A 20,981-nucleotide genomic window follows, 5' to 3' on the forward strand; every position below is an offset into this window, starting at 1 on the left:
AAAGGGAGGCCCAGGTTCCTGTGATGTTGACAGCTCTTAGATAAAATATGAGGCTGAAAAGGAACTCGTTTGAGGATTTTCACTGTGAAATGGGAACCACCATCTGAGGAGGCAGATTCAGCTGCAGCCGTCACACATCTGAATTAAGGGTCCTTCCACAGCCTCACAGCAGGTGATAAGGAGCACCTCAGCCACGAGGCAGCGCTGGGCCCTGGGCCTGACCTGAGCGCTGCTGCCCAGACGGGCCTGGCTCAGAAGCCGGACAAGCATCTCCAGTGCTCGGTCCTCACTTCCTCAGTAATACCGGAATGACGGTGGCACCTGCCCCATCTTGGGGCTGCTAAGGAAACTGAATGAGATATCGATGTCAAGTTTTCTCCTTCTGTGACTATTCATACAAACAATAAGAAAGATAAATTTTTTTGCTTTCCCTCACTAGTTGCAGGACCAACTTCCTAAAAGTGCAGGAGCAGGACAGGAAAGTAATAGGAAGGGCCTTTGCTGAGGCCAATCACACACCAGAGCTCCCGCACACAGAGCGGCGGGGCTGCGGGCCAGCATGCGCATGCAACAGGGCTCTGGAGCTCAGCAGAGGCCCTAAAGCCAGGCCTCTCCGTCTTCTCTGCTCCACTCTGTAAGGGGCTGCTCCCAAGACCACCAGCAGCCAAGACCCTGCCCAGTAGTGCCGCTGGAGTGGCCACTGGGGAAAGCAATGAGCAGAAGTCACACCTGCTCCCTGCCACCCCAGACTCCCTGACCTCAGGTAAGCCACACACTCCATAACACACTGGCCAGCACCAGCACCCCCAGCCACAAGGAGCTGGACAGGATGGACATGCGTGTCCACAGCCCCCTCAGGGGGCAGATAGGAGGGACACGCATGTCCACAGCTCCCTTATGAGGAGGAAAGGAGGGACATGAGTGCCCACAACTCCCTTGGGGAGCAAGACAGGAGGGACACACGTGTCCACAGTTCCCTCAGGGGGAGAATAGGAGGGACACACATGTCCACAGCTCCCTCGGGGAGCAAGACAGGAGGGACACACGTGTCCACAGCTCCCTCAGGGGGAGAACAGGAGGGACACACGTATCCACAGCTCCCTCAGGGGGAGAATAGGAGGGACACACGTGTACACAGCTCCCTCGGGGAGCAAGACAGGAGGGACACACGTGTCCACAGCTCCCTCAGGGGGAGAACAGGAGGGACACACGTATCCACAGCCCCCTCAGGGGGAGAACAGGAGGGACACGCGTGTCCACAGCTCCCTCAGGGGGAGGATAGGAGGGACACACGTGTCCACAGCCCCCTCAGGGGGAGAACAGGAGGGACACGCGTGTCCACAGCTCCCTCAGGGGGAGAACAGGAGGGACACGCGTGTCCACAGCTCCTCAGGGGGAGGATAGGAGGGACACACTTGTCCACAGCCCCCTCAGGGGGATAACAGGAGGGACACACATGTCCACAGCTCCCTCAGGGGGAGAACAGGAGGGACACACATATCCACAGCCCCCTCAGGGGGAGAACAGGAGGGACACGCGTGTCCACAGCTCCCTCAGGGGGAGGATAGGAGGGACAGACGTGTCCACAGCCCCCTCAGGGGGAGAACAGGAGGGACACGTGTGTCCACAGCTCCCTCAGGGGGAGAACAGGAGGGACACGTGTGTCTACAGCTCCCTCAGGGAGAGAACAGGAGGGACACACGTGTCCACAGCCCCCTCAGGGGGAGAACAGGAGGGACACAAGTGTCCACAGCTCCCTCAGGGGGAGGATAGGAGGGACACACGTGTCCACAGCCCCTCAGGGGGAGAACAGGAGGGACACACGTGTCCACAGGGGGAGAACAGGAGGGACACGTGTGTCCACAGCCCCCTCAGGGGGAGAACAGGAGGGACACACGTGTCCACAGCTCCCTCAGGGGGAGGATAGGAGGGACACACGTGTCCACAGCCCCCTCAGGGGGAGAACAGGAGGGAGACGTGTGTCCACAGCTCCCTCAGGGGGAGGACAGGAGGGACACGTGTGTCCACAGCCCCCTCAGGGGGAGAACAGGAGGGACACGTGTGTCCACAGCCCCCTCAGGGGGAGAACAGGAGGGACACGCGTGTCCACAGCTCCCTCAGGGAGAGGAAAGGAGGGACACGCGTGTCCACAGCTCCCTCAGGGGGAGGACAGGAGGGACACGTGTGTCCACAGCCCCCTCAGGGGGAGGACAGGAGGGACACGTGTGTCCACAGCCCCCTCAGGGGGAGAACAGGAGGGACACACGTGTCCACAGCCCCCTCAGGGGGAGAACAGGAGGGACACACGTGTCCACAGCTCCCTCAGGGGGAGAACAGGAGGGACACACGTGTCCACAACTCCCTCAGGGGGCGAACAGGAGGGACTCACGTGTCCACAGGGGGAGAACAGGAGGGACACGTGTGTCCACAGCCCCCTCAGGGGGAGAACAGGAGGGACACACGTGTCCACAGCCCCCTCAGGGGGAGAACAGGAGGGACACACGTGTCCACAGCTCCCTCACGGGGAGAACAGGAGGGACACGCGTGTCCACAGCCCCCTCAGGGGGAGGATAGGAGGGACACATGTGTCCACAGCCCCCTCAGGGGGAGGATAGGAGGGACACACGTGTCCACAGTCCCCTCAGGGGGAGAACAGGAGGGACACACGTGTCCACAGGGGGAGAACAGGAGGGACACGTGTGTCCACAGCCCCCTCAGGGGGAGAACAGGAGGGACACACGTGTCCACAGCCCCCTCAGGGGGAGAACAGGAGGGACACACGTGTCCACAGCTCCCTCACGGGGAGAACAGGAGGGACACGCGTGTCCACAGCCCCCTCAGGGGGAGGATAGGAGGGACACGTGTGTCCACAGCTCCCTCAGGGGGAGAACAGGAGGGACACACATGTCCACAGCCCCCTCAGGGGGAAGATAGGAGGGACACGTGTGTCCACAGCTCCCTCAGGGGGAGAACAGGAGGGACACACGTGCCCACAGCTTCTTCAGGGGGAGAACAGGAGGGACACACGTGTCCACAGCTCCCTCAGGGGGAGGACAGGAGGGACACACGTGTCCACAGCCCCCTCAGGGGGAGGACAGGAGGGACACACGTGTCCACAGCCCCCTCAGGGGGAGGATAGGAGGGACACGCGTGTCCACAGCCCCCTCGGGGGAGAACAGGAGGGACACACTTGTCCACAGCCCCCTCAGGGGGAGGATAGGAGGGACACACGTGTCCACAGCTCCCTCAGGGGGAGAACAGGAGGGACACACGTGTCCACAGCTCCCTCAGGGGGAGAACAGGAGGCACCGCTCCCTCAGGGGGAGAACAGGAGGGACATGCGTGTCCACAGCTCCCTCAGGGGGAGGATAGGAGGGACACACGTGTCCACAGCTCCCTCAGGGGGAGAACAGGAGGGACACGCGTGTCCACAGCTCCCTCAGGGGGAGAACAGGAGGGACACACGTGTCCACAGCTCCCTCAGAGGGAGGATAGGAGGGACACACGTGTCCACAGCTCCCTCAGTAACCACCACCCTGGACGAAAGGAAGCTCCTCTCAGGCTTTGCTCTGAGGCAAGAATCTAGACTTCGAGGTGCTGGCCACATGCTGCACGCCCGGGGAAGTACAGGGTTGAGGTCCCTCTCTGGCCCTACCGAGTATTTCGTAAGATGGAACAGGAGTCGGCAAGAACAAGAGAAAGCGCCAGTCACCAAGACCTTTCGGGCCTACAGCAGGTTGCGCCTCACAGTGAGCTGCCTGTTGGACAGAACCAGCGGTACTTACACCCGGGTGCTTCACTGCCGGTGCTCACGGGGTGTCCGGGGCTGAAGGGATCCAGCACAACCACCCGAGCCTGCCACCAGGTGCATATGCCACTGGCACCCCGCCCTGCCCAGACCTAAAGGCGCAGTCACTTCCAGGTGGAAGCACTCCCTCCACGCCAGCTTTAGACGCTGCGTCCCGGGTCCCCTTCACGCGTCTTGTAAAGAGCAGGGACGGGCTCCTGAACAGCTATAGGAGGAGCTTCTAGGAATTGGACATAACTCTGAAGTCAGTTTCCCTAGTTCATTTTCCTAGTAAAAGTTGTCAGGTGAAGTGCGGGTGTGAAACCTCGTGATGATTCAGCCGTGGGCTCACACACCTGTGACGGACAGTGACGCTGAGTGTCCTTCCTCAGTTTCCCACCTCCGGCTCCTTCACACACCACAAGAAAGGAAGCGCCTGCCTTCTTCAGAGCAAAAGAACTCATTTCAGTCCAAAAGCAGTGTACCAAGTTAAACTGAATCGAGTCAGTGTACAAACACTCACTGAATCTTTGCCTACACTGGGGGAACAACTGTTCCGCATTTTTCCTAAGCAAAAAATATCAGATCCTGAAAGTCCCTGGCAGCAAACACCACGATGGGGCTCAGCTGGACACACTGGACAAGCTGGACATGCTGGACACCGCCGCAGGAGCCCCGCCCGCCACAGGCGGCACAGCTTCCAGGGTTCTGTTGGCCACACCAAACCTGCTGGCTTCAATTCTTTCATCAGGAAGTCAGAGGGAAATCACGTCTTCCTACCTCCCAGAGTTGTTTCTGAAGCGTTCACTTACATCTCAGAGGAGCTGCAGTCAGGCATGCCAGAGAACGCTGTTGCTACTGAATATTTTCTCAAGCGCCGGTCCATAAAAATACAAAATTAAACTAGACAAAATCCAGCTCAACAAAAACAAACACCGTCTGAAGACTTCCAAGTCCAACATACCCACTGTATTCCAGAGCAACTGGAGATGACAGAGACAGAATTCACCTCTCAGTACGACCCACGACCGCAGGGGGCACGCACAGGCCATCACCCCGTGCCCCACTTGCTTCCTGCCACAGCACCCAGGATGCCAACCATCTGTCCCCAAGAATCCGCCACCTACAGGGTGGCCAAGACCTCCAGAATGTTCCTCCTAAACACTTCTGCTCCTGCTGCTCACCCACAGGACAGGAACTCTGCCCCTGAGCGGCAGCTTTGTCACAGACCCTCTGGTCAAGTGATTTCACCTGCCCACGAGCATCCGCTGTGTCACCTCTCCTGGGAGACCTGACACGCGGCACCATCAGAGGACACGGCGTGTCCAATGTGCCTCCACGAAGGGGCCTACCTCGAGATCGTGGTCACAAAGGGCTTCAGCTCCTGAGGCTCGTAGGCACGCGCGAAGGCCCAGCACACGTAGCAGGCTGCATCCCTGACGTTGGTGCCCACGCTACAGGCACCCCGCTTCTCATCGTAGGTCAGCGCCTTGAGGATCACGGGGACAACTGGGCAAGAACAAGAGAAAAGACAGTGAGGAGCGGACCACACGGGCAGCGCACGCAGTTTCAAAGAAGCAGGGCTCAGGGCCAGAGCACGGTCACGGCACCAGATGAGGCACGTAAACCACGTGGAACCCACCCGGAGGCTCGGGGCTCCCGTGAGAGCCGCGGCAGAAAACAGACCTCGGAAGGAAGACAGATGCCACCAGCTCAGGTCCAGTGAAAGGAATGTTTTCCAGTGACATGAAGGAGAAGACAGATGCCACCAGCTCAGATCCAGTGAAAGGAATGTTTTCAAGTGACATGAAGAAGACAGATGCCACCAACTCAGATCCAGTGAAAGGAATGTTTTCAAGTGACATGAAGGAGAAGACAGATGCCACCAGCTCAGATCCAGTGAAAGGAATGTTTTCAAGTGACATGAAGAAGACAGATGCCACCAACTCAGATCCAGTGAAAGGAATGTTTTCAAGTGACGTGAGGAGCAAAGGCTCCTTTGGACAGCACACGATGCCGCCTGGGGGTCTGCAGAGTCTTAGGAGAGTCAAGGAGACGCAGGTCCCGCCAGGCATGGAGGAAATGGAGCCCCCGGTTTAGAAGAGGAGAGGCGCAGGTGTCAGGCAGCATCTGGGGGAAATGGAGCCCCCGTTTAGGGAGGGAGGGACGCAGATGCCAGGCAGGGAGGAAACAGAGCCCCTGGTTTAGGGGAGGGAGGGGCACAGACACCAGGAGGCACCTGGAGTCGTGCTGTCATGTGCACGCCAACACGGAGCACCCCGGGTTGCCTGGCTCTGTCCAGAGAAGGTCTGGGTGAACCAGGATGAAATGACTTCAGGAATAATCCATGCAGGATTCCTACGCAAAACAGCTATGTGGGGAAATCAGAGGTATGTGTGGATTCTCCTTCCAGCTCCATTCAAAAGGGGGTAATGAGCAATTTGGTATCACCCACGTGTGTGATTTCTTTTTTTTTTCTTTTTAACTTTTTTGAGACAGGGTCTGGCTCTGTCTCTGAGGCTGGAGCGCAGAGCTCCAATTTTGGCTCACTGCAGCCTCCACCTCCCGGGCTCAAGCAATCCACCCTCCTCAGCCTCCTGAGTAGGTGAGGCTACAAGCACGCCACCATCACACCCAGCTAATTTTTAAATTGTTTGTAGAGATGAGATCTCGCTATGTTGCCCAGGCTACACATGACTTTTTATGTATTGACATGAGAGGATTTTAGGACATGTGGTGTACGTACACTGGGATGTTCCAAGGAGCTAAAATTTTGCATATTTATCTGTTCAATTTATTAGGTTCATGTATTTCAAGTGCTTTGCAATCAATGCTTGAGGAGGTCAACAGCTGAACAAAGAAAACAGAGAACAGCTACGAAGCCGGCAGTGCAGGCCCGAGCCAGGAGGAGCACCGAGCCTCCAGCCCTCCTCCGCCTCCCCAGGTGGCCCTCACGCCAAAGCGCACACACACCAGGGCCTCATTCAGGGTTTTGCACACACTGCACACCTGGCACGCGCCAATCTAGTTCACCACCACCCCACACAGTGTGAGGAAAGGCACTCCGGGCATGGATATATGAGGACCCACAGCCACGCGACTGTCATCAGATGCACTATCTTCCAGAAAAAGGCATCCAGAAATGGTCTTAGGCGGAACACCACAAGCAACAACTGTAGGACCAGGATCATTACAGGCAAATTTTCCCTCCGACTTTTTGCATCTAAGGATCTTTCATTCTCTATAAATAGCAATGAAAATGGATGTTTCTGCACAGTTTACATACATACGGCGATTTCTTTTAATAAGATTATCACGTTTATACACTTACTGAAACTACATAAAAATGAACTTTCTCCAAAATAGAAAATTCAAAGATACTGTGGTATCGATGATGTGAAATTCACCAGGAGTGAGGGGCTCCGGAAACAGCCTCCTCTCAGTCCTGGCCACGACGCAGGCACCGCACACAGAGGCCCAGGGAAGCAGCAGGACATTCTGGGGCCCCCATGGAACACCGAGGGTGCCCCAGCCTGCCAGGGCCTCCAAGCAGGGGCCCACCCCTCTCCAAGCTTCATTTCCTCAGGACACCCCACCGGGATGTGCCACAGGCTCCTCCAAGCCCAGTGTCCAGAGCAGAGCTGTCCTCCGGTGGGCTCCCCGGCCCATGGCCAGCCCTCCCCTTGGGCACAGCTCAGGGCCAGCTCCTCCTCACTCCTCCACATTCAGACACCGCGCCATTCCCAAAGCCCGCCCCAAATGCGCCAGTCATGCCTCTATGGGACCCAATGGCTCCCTCCCACCACGGTCAGACCACCACGGGCTCTCACCCCAGGGACCCCGTAACTCACTCTGCAAGGCCCTGCACGGCCACACAGGTGGCTCCTCATTCCCTCTCTTGGCCATGACTCCCTCCCACAAAGCACCTCCCAGAGCCTCCTCCACCTGGAGTGCTGCGCTCTCCAAGGCCCTCCCCACACAGGCCAGAGCCGGCGGCACCATCGTTGGCAGGAGGCGCTGCCATCAATCCACAAACCAGAAACTGTGCTAGATGATTTGCAAGAGTATCTCTCACTTCCTGTAAACGTCGAATGTTTACCTTCTGTGAAGTGAAACGGTGAGGATCACGGAACGTGTGTGAGATGCTAAACCAATCAAGAGGGTACCGGGCAGCGGTGAGAGAGGCAGTCACTGAATCTAGTAAGTGGGTTCAAGATGATTACCTCGATCTGAACTAAGGCAAATGTGTAACACCCAAAAGGCCCTCAGTTGTTTGAGCTGGGAAGTCCTGGCTTACGGAACCACTCTGAGCCGGCGGGTACTGCTCACGTTTACTCACGTGCACGTTCTGTGCTAACAGGGCAGCCTGTGTGCAGCTAACACGCGTCAAAACTAACAGGCTGTGGCACCTCCGGGAAGAAAGCGTGGCACAGATGCGGCATCCCCGCCAGGCTGGATCCCCAGGGACGGTCACTGCAACACCACTCCAGGCAACCCCAGACCCACCACCCAGCAACTCCATAGCCTTGGGCATCCGGGTGCAAACAGCTGAGTCCCAATTTATCTGTCCACGGGACAGAACCGATTTCCGACAGACAAGGCAAGTGATAGCGACCAGCACAGACATCGGCCTCAGGACAAATACGAGTGGCAGCGACCAGCACGGACAACGGGCTCAGGCCTCCTCCATGCCCGGAGCATGTACCTGGACACTGCTCAGCAGCCCTGTGAGAAGCCCCCAAGGGAGGACACAGATCTCCCATCCCAGGCCACTGAAAGATAGATCAGGGCTCTCTCCTACTGAGGTCAGGTCCCTCCCCACCACACCCCCAGGACATGACCTCAGCAGGGGAGAGCCCAGGTTTCCGTCCCCAAGTCCACGTGAGATAGTTCTCCTTAGCACCATCATAGTCAGCTGCTGGGATGAATCAGCCACCCAGAGACAGCTGTGCAGATACAGCGTCCACCAACAGGCATCTGGGCCAACACACACACGGACTTTCCTTCAGCCCGACCAGCACTTCCTGCCGGGAAAACTGACGGCCCACCTGGCCACTCCTCTGTCTTAAGGAGAAGAGGCCAGTTCCTGAGAGAGCTGTGGGTGGCCTGTGTGCACAGGACCACTGTCCCTGGCTGTGGACAGAGTCACGGAGGCACTGGGCTTCCCTCTGTCCTCCCTGTGCTCCCGCAGGGCTGAGTCCCAGGGGCAGAGAGCAAAGCCTGCCTCAGCCTCTGGGGCCTCTGCCCAAGTATCAGTGCTGCTACAGGCACCCAGCAGGACCCAGCCGGCCTCCTTCCAGGCCAGGCCACAGCACAGAGTCCTGGAGCCTTTCTCCTGCCCCTCTGCCACTCAGAAACCTCCAATCTCGCTCCATGACGCCTGTAACAGACATCAGGGCCCCACACGCCAGTGCAGGTGAAGTGGCAGCGGCCAAAGCCTCACTGCTGACAGCATCGCAAGGAGCCCTAGAAGCTCAGGATGTTCGCCTCGCAGGTCCCTGGAAAGGAATCTGACTTGCACAAAGTAAAACAGCTTGAGAGGGTATGAGAGGACCAACTTCCTTAACAAGAACAGGACAAGCAAGCTTCTTGGCTCTGATTCTTCCCGGGCAGCAGATGCTCTACCCTGGGGTGAAGAGTGGAGTCATTTGCTTCTACTGCTCGGGGTAAAGGGGAGGACTTGGGCTGACAGCCTCAGTAGCCAGGCACCTGGGCAACCACAGAGCTGGGGGAGGGGCAGGTGGAACAGAAACTCCTCTTTGTCGTCAACTTTTATATGAAATTATTATCAGAAAAAAATTTCACAAGCTAACAATACTTTCCAGATTCAACAGGTTTAAAAATAAGAAAACTATCCATCAGCTCTGAACAAAAACCTTTCTCATGGTTCCAGCTACACACAGCAAATGCGTGTCGAGTATAGGACTTACCCCAGGAGGCTTCCTTTTGGCAGCCCAGGACCAGCCATGTAATTTAAAAACCCTTCTCTCTAGACAGCTTGTCATTTGTTGGACACAATTGCCTGAGGAAACAGCAGCCTCCAGGTGACAGAAACAACTTAACCCTCAGCGCACCACCGTCCACACCGCAACAGCAGCCTCCAGGTGACAGAAACAGCTTAATCCTCAGAGCACCACCGTCCACACCGCAACAGCAGCCTCCAGGTGACAGAAACAGCTTAACCCTCAGAGCACCACCGTCCACACCGCAACAGCAGCCTCCAGGTGACAGAAACAGCTTAACCCTCAGAGCACCACCGTCCACACCGCAACAGCAGCCTCCAGGTGACAGAAACAGCTTAACCCTCAGAGCACCACCGTCCACACCGCAACAGCAGCCTCCAGGTGACAGAAACAGCTTAACCCTCAGAGCACCACCGTCCACACCGCAACAGCAGCCTCCAGGTGACAGAAACAGCTTAACCCTCAGAGCACCACCGTCCACACCGCAACAGCAGCCTCCAGGTGACAGAAACAGCTTAACCCTCAGAGCACCACCGTCCACACCGCAACAGCAGCCTCCAGGTGACAGAAACAGCTTAACCCTCAGAGCACCACCGTCCACACCGCAACAGCAGCCTCCAGGTGACAGAAACAGTTTAACCCTCAGAGCACCACTGTCCACACCGCAACAGCAGCCTCCAGGTGACAGAAACAGCTTAACCCTCAGAGCACCACTGTTCACACCACCACAGCAGCCTCCAGGTGACAGAAACAACTTCACCCTCGGAGCACCACCGTCCACATGGCAACATGCGACCCTGAGAGGCAGAAGGGACCCAGTGTTCTTTGCAGAGGCAGAAATGATCCCTCCACAAAATACTGTCATATAGTTATGCCCTCTGATAACTAAGGAGGTTTTACTCATTTTAAGAGCAAAGATCACTTCTGGGCCTTAACTGCATTGTGCTGGACTCCTGCAGACCAATCTGCTGCTGACCGCAACACCCCGTTGGGCCTTCCCATTTCAGCACTGGGCGGTGAGGGCCCTGCAGGGCAGCAAGCACCCCTGTGGCATAGAAGGCCCACCACATCCTCTGAGAGGAGGGTGTGGAAACGTGGGCGCCTCTCACGTAGCCCAGTGGGGTGGCTGTGGCAGGGGGTGTCTCCTGACTGCTCAGGCACTGCAGAGCACGAAGCCGCCCTCCCACGATGGGGTGGATGTGGAGGGACCCTTGGTCCGGAGCCGGTGGGTGCAGAGCCCAAGCGCAGGAAACACAGCTCCGAGAGCTGCATGGCCGTCCCCGCAGACTTTACCTGCAGCACCAGCATATGCGGCATTGGCCCTTGTCCCAAAAATGCAGTTCAACTTGCTCAGAAAAAAAATGCCCGTGTTGAATTTGCTCGGGGGCAAGGGGCAGTGATGGACAGAACACCTGATTCCACTGACATCTGGGTTTCCAGTTCTCACAGAATGTGGTAGAGAAGCCATCCCAGAGGCCCTCAGCTGCCTGCAGGGAGCAGCAGGTAGCCTCACATCTGCCGTACCTGCAATGCTGCACAGGGGGGCAAGCACAGACTTGGGGTCTAGCCTGCCCTTCGGGGGGGCAAGGAGCCCCACCCACCAACACAAGGAGACCGGCTGTCCCCACGGTGCCCAGGGCAGTGGCACTCCCAGTATCCTCCTGTGCTGCCAGGGGTGGGCACCCGGACGTGCATCAACTGCTCTGCTCTCCTCCCATGCCCAAGCACAACCCCAGCCTCAGTACGATCACGCACCAAGCCCCCAGCCCACTCTCTCCACAGGAAAGTCACCCGGCCATGCTGCCCAGGAACTCTCCTCACCTGTGCCTGTGAACCAAGACCCCACCTGCCACCACTCACTGTGCAGGGAGTAGGAGTCGAGGACCCTCTGTCAAGATGCTGGGGACAGTCACAGGTCCCCTCCACATGTGAGGCTCTAGCCAACAGGAAGACTCAAAGCCGGGTCACCCAACCGTCACCAAGCCCAGACTCTTAGAGTCGTTAAAACCAGAGCACAGAACGTCTGCACTGTGAAGGCCACGTCCTGGAAAGCACAGACAGCCGGCGCGCGATCCACCCGGACGGCGGCGACGAGGAGGTCCCACAGGCCGGGCGTCCACGGATCACACAGCGGCCCTCTGTTCTCTGCACTACATTTGTTTCTTAACAAAATCAAACAGTTAGATGCTTCAAAGAGCACTGGGAGCACAAGTGAAGCTGATAAATCACACAAGAGATGAGTCATCCTTTACCCACTCTTTAAGAAAATCCCAGGCCACAACAGAGACGGCAGCCATGCCGCACACCTCCTGGGGAGCGTCAACAGCAGGGGAGCATCAACAGCGGGCAGCCCCTTCACTCCTGGATGGCCCCTAGGAGCACTGGCTAGGAACCTCCAGCACCAGAACTGGAAATGCTGCAGCCGCTGAAGGTGCTTTTCCATTTAATGCTGAGGGTGTTCATTCACTTTGCCGTCACTGACTGCAAATCAGACTGCCACTGTGAGGCATTTAAAAGGCCTGAGAAACACAACTCTCTACGAGCCTCCGCGTGAAAAGCAGACAGGACTGAATCGGGCCCCTGCTGCCCTCCCTGCCCCATCACCCACCTCTGCTATCAGGCGGCACCTCCTACTCCTCTCCAGTCTCCTCACCAGTCCTGCTCTTCCAGCAGGACCTGAGGCTGGTGGCGGCAGGCGGGCCCAAGTGCTGCTTCCCAAGGAAGCTCATGCTCTGAGCCCAGGGAAGGTGCCCAGTCCCTCCAGCAGTCCATGCTGAGCTCAGAGGCACTGATGGGCAGACTTTCGGTGGGGGGACACTGGGTCACAAGGCTGTGTCCTGAGTGCTGACCCCACAACCAGCACCCTCCCAGCTCACACTAGACCTCTACTTACACACAGTAGGTGCAACATTATTGTGAGGGAGTGCTTCTGTCCCGTTCTTTCTCCGAGAACACAGATCACTTGCAAGTTTTAAGAACTGCTTAGGCCGTCGCTCTTGGAGAAATTTCCCTAGGACCTGACTGGAGCACGGCCACCCTCATCACTGAAGGGTCCCGCAGAGACACCACTTGGCCTCCACACCGCGTCCAGGGCTGCAAGGCTGCAGGGCCTCTAGGCCCCAGGCACACGGCGCAGTCCAAAGCCCTGGGAAGAAACGCTTCTCGCCCTCCTGGGGGCATCTGCCACCCAGCCTGCAGCAAACGTGGTGAAGCAACGGGTCTGAGGACAAAGCCTGGGCAGACACAGGCACCACGAGGAGGGCCGGGCCGGCACACAGCGGTCTGGTTCCCACAGCTTGGTCCCTGGGCCACTGGAAGGCAACACGAAGAAATTAAGATCCAGTCCTCGCATCTCCACTTTTGACATCAATAAGCCTCCCAAAAAAGAGGGCAGCACAAAAGGTGGACGGCTGCATTCCAGCCAGCAACCCTCTCCCCGGCCGCACGGCAAGAACAAGCAAGGGCAGCCGTCACCAGACGCCCCAGCCCGAGGCTCTCACGGACAAAATCACACCCGTGTGCCGCCGGCCACCTCAGACGCGTGACTGAATGAGGGCCCTGGCCTGGGGAGGCCACCTGGACTTCCCCAAAACTCCACAGGTGACTGATCTCTGCCACAGCATGACCCGGCGCCGGCCGACACACATGCGTAGGTACAGAGGTTAACGCGCTGCAGAAAAGTTCTTAAGCTAAAAGAGCTGGCGGAGATCACTCTCCTCTGCTAAAAATAAATCATTTGCTTAGAAATAACACTCAAGTAGAAAAATAACCTACCCATTGACTGAATTTTTAATTTTTTTCAATACTAACGCTAAGAGCCCCTCCTCTGAAGCATGTTTCTCTAAGACTGAGAGACCACTCTCTTTATAAATCTGCTCTCAGGCCTCACCACACTCTATTCACCCAACCCTCAAGGAGGAAGGAACCCGAGGCTGTGCACCCGCCTCCCTACCTTGCCAGTCTGGACCAAGGGCCCCCGAGGCGGGTCTCTGGGTGAGGGCTCCTCTGCTGGGTGGCTTCCTGGCCCGGCTCTTCCACAGAGGGCTCAGGCTCTCCAGGCAGACATTATGCAGCCCCCACTGCATAAAAATCTGACAACTATAAAATGATGGAAATTAATATAAACTCACACCACAATAAAAGACCTTTAGGTTTTTAAAAGAATTGTCTACTCTTTAATCATTTTAAGTATTCTCTATGAAAGCACCTTGCTTTCTAAAATAAGCTGTAATACTAACAGAACCATTTACTTGAAAATTCCGTATTAAAATTCCTGTACCTTAGCCATCCTATCCCCACTGACTCACTCCCTCAAAGACAGACGTAAAAAGCTGAGCGTGTGCCACACCAGCACAGCTTGATGAGGTGCAAAGACTCCTACATCTTTAGCGGAAACCTTGTCAAAATAAATCTGTGAGTCCAACGAGCCGCAGCTCCAGTGGGCAGGGCGGACGGCTGCCACCACGGCCACTCCAGACACACGGCAAGTGTACGGCAACACCGGGTCAGGACGCGGGTCTCTTGACGCCCCGGGTCTGAATTTAAGGGATGGCTATCGATATAAATATTGCTTTCACGCCCACACACCTTTATTTCTCCATCCATTGATCCAACCCCCAAGAAAGAAAAGCATCATGTGAACACTCAACACCAGCAGCTGACATGAGGTGAATTCAGGGTTCGCCAGGCACACAGCACAGGTGCATGGGGACCTGCGGCATGAATGTGCGTCACCAGCCGGCCGCCGGTCCCAAGTCCAACGCCTGGCAGGAGCAGGTGGGTCCCCAACCCCAAGGGCCTGCCCTACGCATGGCCTCTGGGACCGCTGCTGGTGCAAGGCCATGCATGCTTCCTGTGCAGCTGACCCCTACAAGCAGACAGGCTCGCCCCAACCTGCAGCACCCAGGGCAAAGCCGCCAACACCCACACTCTTCTTGTGATGGGCCGCGGCTTCATCACAATTTAAACAAAAGAATACCAAAGGCATAAGGCATTCACGTGCACGTGATGATCCTCAAGAGCTCCACCCCCGAGTCACTGACCACCCTGTGCAGGGACGGGTACAACAGCCATGTCCCAGTGCCGCCCGCCAGAACATCCAAACGAGAGCCTCCTGGCCTTCCTCAGCAGCGGAGCAGAGACCCTCCGCTCGGGACAGAAGTACGTGCTTCTCACACAGCCAGGACACGGGTGACGAGACAAGACCAGGATGCTGGGGTGGAACCAAGGCCCATCCAAGGAGACCCACAGTGCCTGCAAACACAGCACCCAAGGACCCCCCACAGATGGCAGAAGACGCCAGCACTCTCTCCGTCATCCATGAAAGCCAGTGGCAGCTGCTGGCTCTCCACTGTCACGGAGAGCACCGGCTTCCAGCGTGGACAGCCCTCCTCAGGTTCCTGTTCTAAGTTAGAGCTGTTTCTTTTCAAGTAATCCCAAGTAATTGCTGTTTGCAAATTAAACAGCCTCAGGATTTCCTGTCATTGTTTTGGATTTTCGTGAGACAAAGTCTCACCCTGTCGCCCAGGCTGGAGTGCAATGGCACGACCTCAGCTCACTGTAACCTCTGCCTCCTGCAATCAAACGATTCTCCTGTCTCAGCCTCCCGACTGGCTGGGATTACAGGCACCCGCCACCACGCCCAGTTAATTTTTGTATTTTTAGTAGAGACAGGGTTTCACCACATTGGCCAAGCTGGTCTCGAACTCCTGACCTCGTGATCCACCCGCCTCAGCCTCCCAAAGTGCTGGGATTACAGGTGTGAGCCACTGCGCCTGACCGAGCCACTTTCATTGTTAATGAAACCCCACAGTGGTTCCTTCCACCTGTGTCTGTCCCCCTCACTGTCCCCTCACTGCCACCCAAGCAGCCACCACGGGGAGAAGAGCCAGTCAGGCCCCCAGAGGGGACAGGACACTCAGTGCAGAGTGACCGCTGTGCAGGGGGGGTGGGGGAGGGGCCCTCCCTGAAGCCAGGGCGCTCCTCCTCGCTCTGCTCCACAGCAGGCACGGGCACACGGAACGCCCACAGCTAATGACAGAGTGGCTCAAGCACAACTTGAAAGAAGCAAAAACAGGCGTTCAGAATTAAAGGCTTAACCAGGAAGTCAAGGGCCAGTTCTGCCATGACTCATGGCCTAGGCCTCCCACCCCCAGTACTCAGACCTCCACTGGCCCAAGACAGTGTCCACGGCACCGGCACTTGAGAAGCAGCAGGCACCCAAGGACCTCAGTGTCGGAGCTGCCAGCCAAGGACACAGGAAGCCCACAAGCAAGGCCCTGAGACCCAGGCCCAGGTGACGGGGAGGCCAAGGCCACAGCACCAGTGCACAGTTTACTCAATTTTCAATTTTCTCAATACTAACACTAAGAACCCCTACTCTGAAGCATGCTTCTCTAAGACTGAGAGACCACTCTCTTTATAAATCTCCTCTCAGGCCTCACCACACTCTATTCACCCAACCGCAAGGAGGAAGGAACCCGAGGCCGCTGGCCAAGATAACTTCTGACTTACCCCAAGAGTTTTCTGCCCTAAACTTGTCGCCCATTTATGAATCTCTCTGAGTAACTGCCAAGAACGGGCAGGGCAGGTGGCTCTGAAGATGCTTCGTTCAGGTGAGTCTGGTAGCAGCCCCTGCCGTGGACTGGAATCTTCCCACAGCCACACTCCCAGCAGGCAAGTCCTGGCCTCCAGCTCCGCTGGTCCTCAGGAGCCTGTCCACAATTCTGAACTCCAACCTCCACTTTGTCCTCACTACAGGGCTCACACTTGGAGTCTACACTGCCAGAAACCACAGAGCAACCTCCATAGCTCTGAAGTCACAGTCTGTGTGTCTGCTACCCAACAGGACACGCGCAACCCACCAGACCCACTCTCCCTGAAAGCCAGTGCATCCATGCGGAAGGACACAGACCCAGCAGGCTCCTATGACCTCTCAGGGCCACAAGAAAATGCAATGAAGGTGGGACTCGGGGTGACGCCGAGGACCCCCAGATCCGCACGGGCACTGAGAGCCACACTCACACCCACTGCAGGAAGCCCCACCTCACAGCCGTTCTGTCATCAACACAGAGTCCCAGCACATCCACCCGGGGCAGCCCGGGCAATCACCCACAAGCCACTCCCTGCCACCAAGCAGGGACCCTAAGACACCCTAAGTGTGAGCATGGCCCGGTCACACCAACAGGCCCTTCACAGACTCAGCTGATTTTCCATCCACAGGAGGTTCAGAAAATATGACCATAAGTACAAGGAAAACACGGTAATCTCACCTCGGGCACATTAAAAAAACAACCCTAAACAGTGTCCTGTGTCTATGAGGCACACCCAGCGAGCCAGGCAGTGCACCCAGTGCACACAGCACTGTCATCACGAGAAGCCCTAACAAGCTACTTTCACAAGCAAACCTGAATTTCAAGTCCACTGGGATTCTCCAGCTGCAGTACCTGTGTAACTCCCAGCCAGACTGGCCAACCTGTGTTTTATTTTAAATGCCAAATGGGCCTGGAGCTAGCAAAAACATGGAAGACAACAAAATTAGGAAGGTGTGAAAATAAGTTTAGTAGGTAAAGGGTTTTTTCCAGGTAGAAAGATTTTTCATTAAAAGGTTGCTTTCTGCACACAGTATATAACCAAACACAACCGTATCATTTTATGTTCACATGTCACAACTTAGCGCCAACCCAAAAACATGAATTTCAACTTTTAAAAATAACAAAGGCTGACTGGGCACGGTGGCTCATGCCTGTAATCCCAGCACTTAGGGAGGCTGAGGCGGTAGGGTCACTTGAGCTCAGGAGTTCAAGACCAGCCTGGGCAACAGAGAGAGATCCCATCTCTACAAAAAAATACAGAAGTTAGCCAGGGGTGGTGGTGTGCACCTGCAGTCCCAGCTACTTAGGAGGCTGAGGCAAGAGGATCGCTTGTATCATCTGCATGGCTCCTGTGGACATGTCAAGTACAAATTCTAAAAGACGTAACGCTCTGACAAGCTTCATACTTTCCTTTCATTCAACAATAAGTTAGTCCATCTAGAATCTCAACTCAAATTTTAAAGTGTCAAATATTTAAAAGCAAAAAGAAGTACTTTTTAAAGACCCATATATGTGCATGTGTGTATGTACACATCACACACCCCCAAAAACTGCACGCATAGAGAAAAGAAAAAGAAAGAATTAAAACGATGCAGAAATGTTTACATAAAACACAACACAATACAAATATGTGATCCGGAGGGAAAAAAGACAACAGAATTGGAGAAGATACTTGCAAATAACATATCTGACAAGGGTTTAATATCCAGAATATACAAACAGCTTTTACAACTCAACAACAAAAAGACAAATAATCCAATTTTAAAATAGGCAAAGGACTTGACTAGACATTAATCCAAAGAAATACACAAACAGCCAACGCGCATGTGAAAAGATGCTCAATGTCAGTCATTAAGAAAAACTCATAAATGGGTGTGGTGGTGTGCACGAGCTACTCAGGGGCTGATGCAGGAGAATTCCTTGAGCCCGGCAGGCGGAGGTTGCAGTGAGCAGAGACTGCACTACGACACACCAGCCTAGGCGACAGAGCGAGACTCCGTCTCAAAACAAAACAAAACGAAAAATCAAAATCACAAGATACCCCCAACACCTACAAGGTTGACTATAATTTTTTAAAAGAGAAAACACAGGTGTTGGTGGGGACACGGAGAAACTAGGAGATCTGCGCCTCGCTGGGGGAATGCAGAGCAGCACAGCGCCCGTGGACACGGCGGGCAATGCCTCCGGAAGCACACTGAAGGGCCACACGCGGTCCGGCAGCCCCACCCTGGATGCACACCCAAAAGAGAGGAAGACAAGGATTCAGACAGACGCTGGTACACAAATGTTCACAGAAGCAAGATTCACAATTGTCAAAGGGTGGGAAAACCTGAGTGTCTATTAACTGACAGGTAACAGAAAGGGGTCTGTCTACCCACACAAAGAAATATGATTCAGCCATAAAAACAGACAAAGTCCTGACACGCTACAACACAGATGAACCAGCCCACAGGCCCACACATTGCAGACTCTGTGTATATGAAATTCTCGAGTATGTACACGTAGAGACAGAAAACAGAGCGGCAGTGGCCAGGGGCTGGGAAAACAGGCATCTGAATGACCATGTGAATGGACACCAGGGTCTTTTCTCGGTGATAAAAATGTCTCAAAACTAGACAGAAGTAATCACTGTGCAACACTGTGAATGTACTAAGCGCTCAGAATTGTTCACTTTAAAGTTAATGGTTATTTTTACGTAAAATTTTACCTCAAAACACACACACACACACACACACACACAGAGAGAGAGAGAGAGAGAGAGAAATGGCTTTTTACTGGCCAGGCACAGTGGCTCACACCTGTAATCTCAGCACTCAGGAAGCCAAGGTGAGTGGAATACATGAGCCCAGGTTTGTGACCAGCCTGGGCAACATAGTAAGATCCCATCTCTTCAAAAAATAAAAATATTAGCAGGTGCACACCCATAGTGCCACAGTGACTTGGGAGGCTGAGGTGGGAGGATCGCTATAGTCCAGGAAGCCAAGGCTGCAGTGAGCCGTGACCACACCCCTGCACTCACTCCAGACTGAGCAACAGAGTGACCCTGGCTCTAAGAAATTTAAAACAAAAAAAGCAAACGCCTTTCCCTGTCCCTCTTGAAAATTCAGTCCTGAAGCCATCGGGTGGTACTACATAGGGTCTGCACACCCAGTGAGGGGTGGTGGGGTGAAGAGGGGTTCAGGAGGTGGACAGCAGGGCAAGGGGCAGCTGGCATGGGGAGAAAGGCCATGGGGAGATGCTACGCCCCAATGCTTGTGTCCCCCCCAAACTCCTGCTGAAATCCTCACTCCGAAGGGCACGGTGTTAGGAGGTGTGGCCTTTCGTAGATGATGAGTCACAAAGAGCTTCATGGATCGGATTAGGGCCCTTACACAAAGGACCCCAGAGGACTCTCTTCCCTGCCAGATGAGGCCACAGTAAGAAGGTGCTGTCAGGGAACCAGGGAGCCGTCCTCACTAGACAATGACGATGGTGGCCCCTGGTCCGGGATTTCCAGCCTCCAGAACCATGAGAAACGAACATCTGCTGTGCAAGCCCCAGTCTCTGGTGTGTTTTTTTGTGTTTGTTTGTTTGGCTCACTCTGTCGCCCAAGCTGGAGTGCAGTGGTGCGATCTCAGCTCACTACAACCTCTGCCCCCCAGGTTCAATCAATCCTCCAACCTCAGCCTCCCAAGTAGCTGGGATTACAGGTGTGCACCACCACACCCAGCTAATTTTTGTATTTAATAGAGACAGGGTTTCACCATGTTGGCCAGGCTGGTCTCGAATGCCTGACCTCAAGTGATCCTCCTGCCTTGGCCTCCCAGAGTGCTGGGTTTCTGGTGTTTTGTTACAGCAACCGGAACCAACTAAGACAGGAGGGATCCCCAACAAGATGTCAGCACCCATACAGGTCAGGAGGACACCCACACGGAGGGGAGGCTTGGTGTGGGATGTCAGAGGCCATGCACAGGCAGAGGGTGCCAGGCCAGGGGTGTCAGAGGCGGCGGCACTCTAGGGACGGCTTCTTAAAGTGTTTCCTCCAGTGTCATCAGCCTCATTACAGCACCTCTCGTTGTTGTTACAGACTGCCACGATTTCTTATTCTGTGTGAATGTGCAATGCTGCAGCCCCTCTCTAAGCCCAGGGAACGGAAGGGATGCTTCCCACATTCCCCCCACGCCGTCCGCAGGTGCGCTTTCCGCAGGGATACCAGAACGGAAGGGCTGCTTCCCACATTCCCCCCACGCCGTCCGCAGGTGCGCTTTCCGCAGGGTTACCGGAATCGAAGGGCTGCTTCCCACATTCCCCCCACGCCGTCTGCAGGTGCGCTTTCCGCAGGGTTACCGGAATGGAAGGGCTGCTTCCCACATTCCCCCCACGCCGTCCGCAGGTGCGCTTTCCGCAGGGTTACCGGAATGGAAGGGCTGCTTCCCACATTCCCCCCACGCCGTCCGCAGGTGCGCTTTCCGCAGGGTTACCGGAATGGAAGGGCTGCTTCCCACATTCCCCCCACGCCGTCCGCAGGTGCGCTTTCCGCAGGGTTACCGGAATGGAAGGGCTGCTTCCCACATTCCCCCCACGCCGTCCGCAGGTGCGCTTTCCGCAGGGTTACCGGAATGGAAGGGCTGCTTCCCACATTCCCCCCACGCCGTCCGC

The 20,981-nt window shown here is 55.7% G+C and overlaps 1 protein-coding gene across 7 annotated transcripts in view; it reads right to left on the reverse strand.

Moving 5' to 3' along the window:
- TBCD (tubulin folding cofactor D) overlaps positions 1 to 20,981 on the reverse strand; it is a 201,460-nt gene that overhangs the window by 84,791 nt on the left and 95,688 nt on the right. For all 7 annotated transcript variants that reach the window (XM_064369222.1, XM_064369223.1, XM_064369218.1 and 4 more), the window contains one exon: positions 5,140 to 5,296. In XM_064369222.1, coding sequence (XP_064225292.1) covers positions 5,140 to 5,296 — 157 coding nt within the window. The remainder of the gene's footprint in view (positions 1 to 5,139; positions 5,297 to 20,981) is intronic.

This window comes from Aotus nancymaae, unplaced genomic scaffold (assembly GCF_030222135.1).
Source record: "Aotus nancymaae isolate 86718 unplaced genomic scaffold, 86718_ANA_hifiasm-v0.15.2.pri h1tg000089l, whole genome shotgun sequence".
Taxonomy (NCBI): Eukaryota; Metazoa; Chordata; class Mammalia; order Primates; family Aotidae; genus Aotus; species Aotus nancymaae.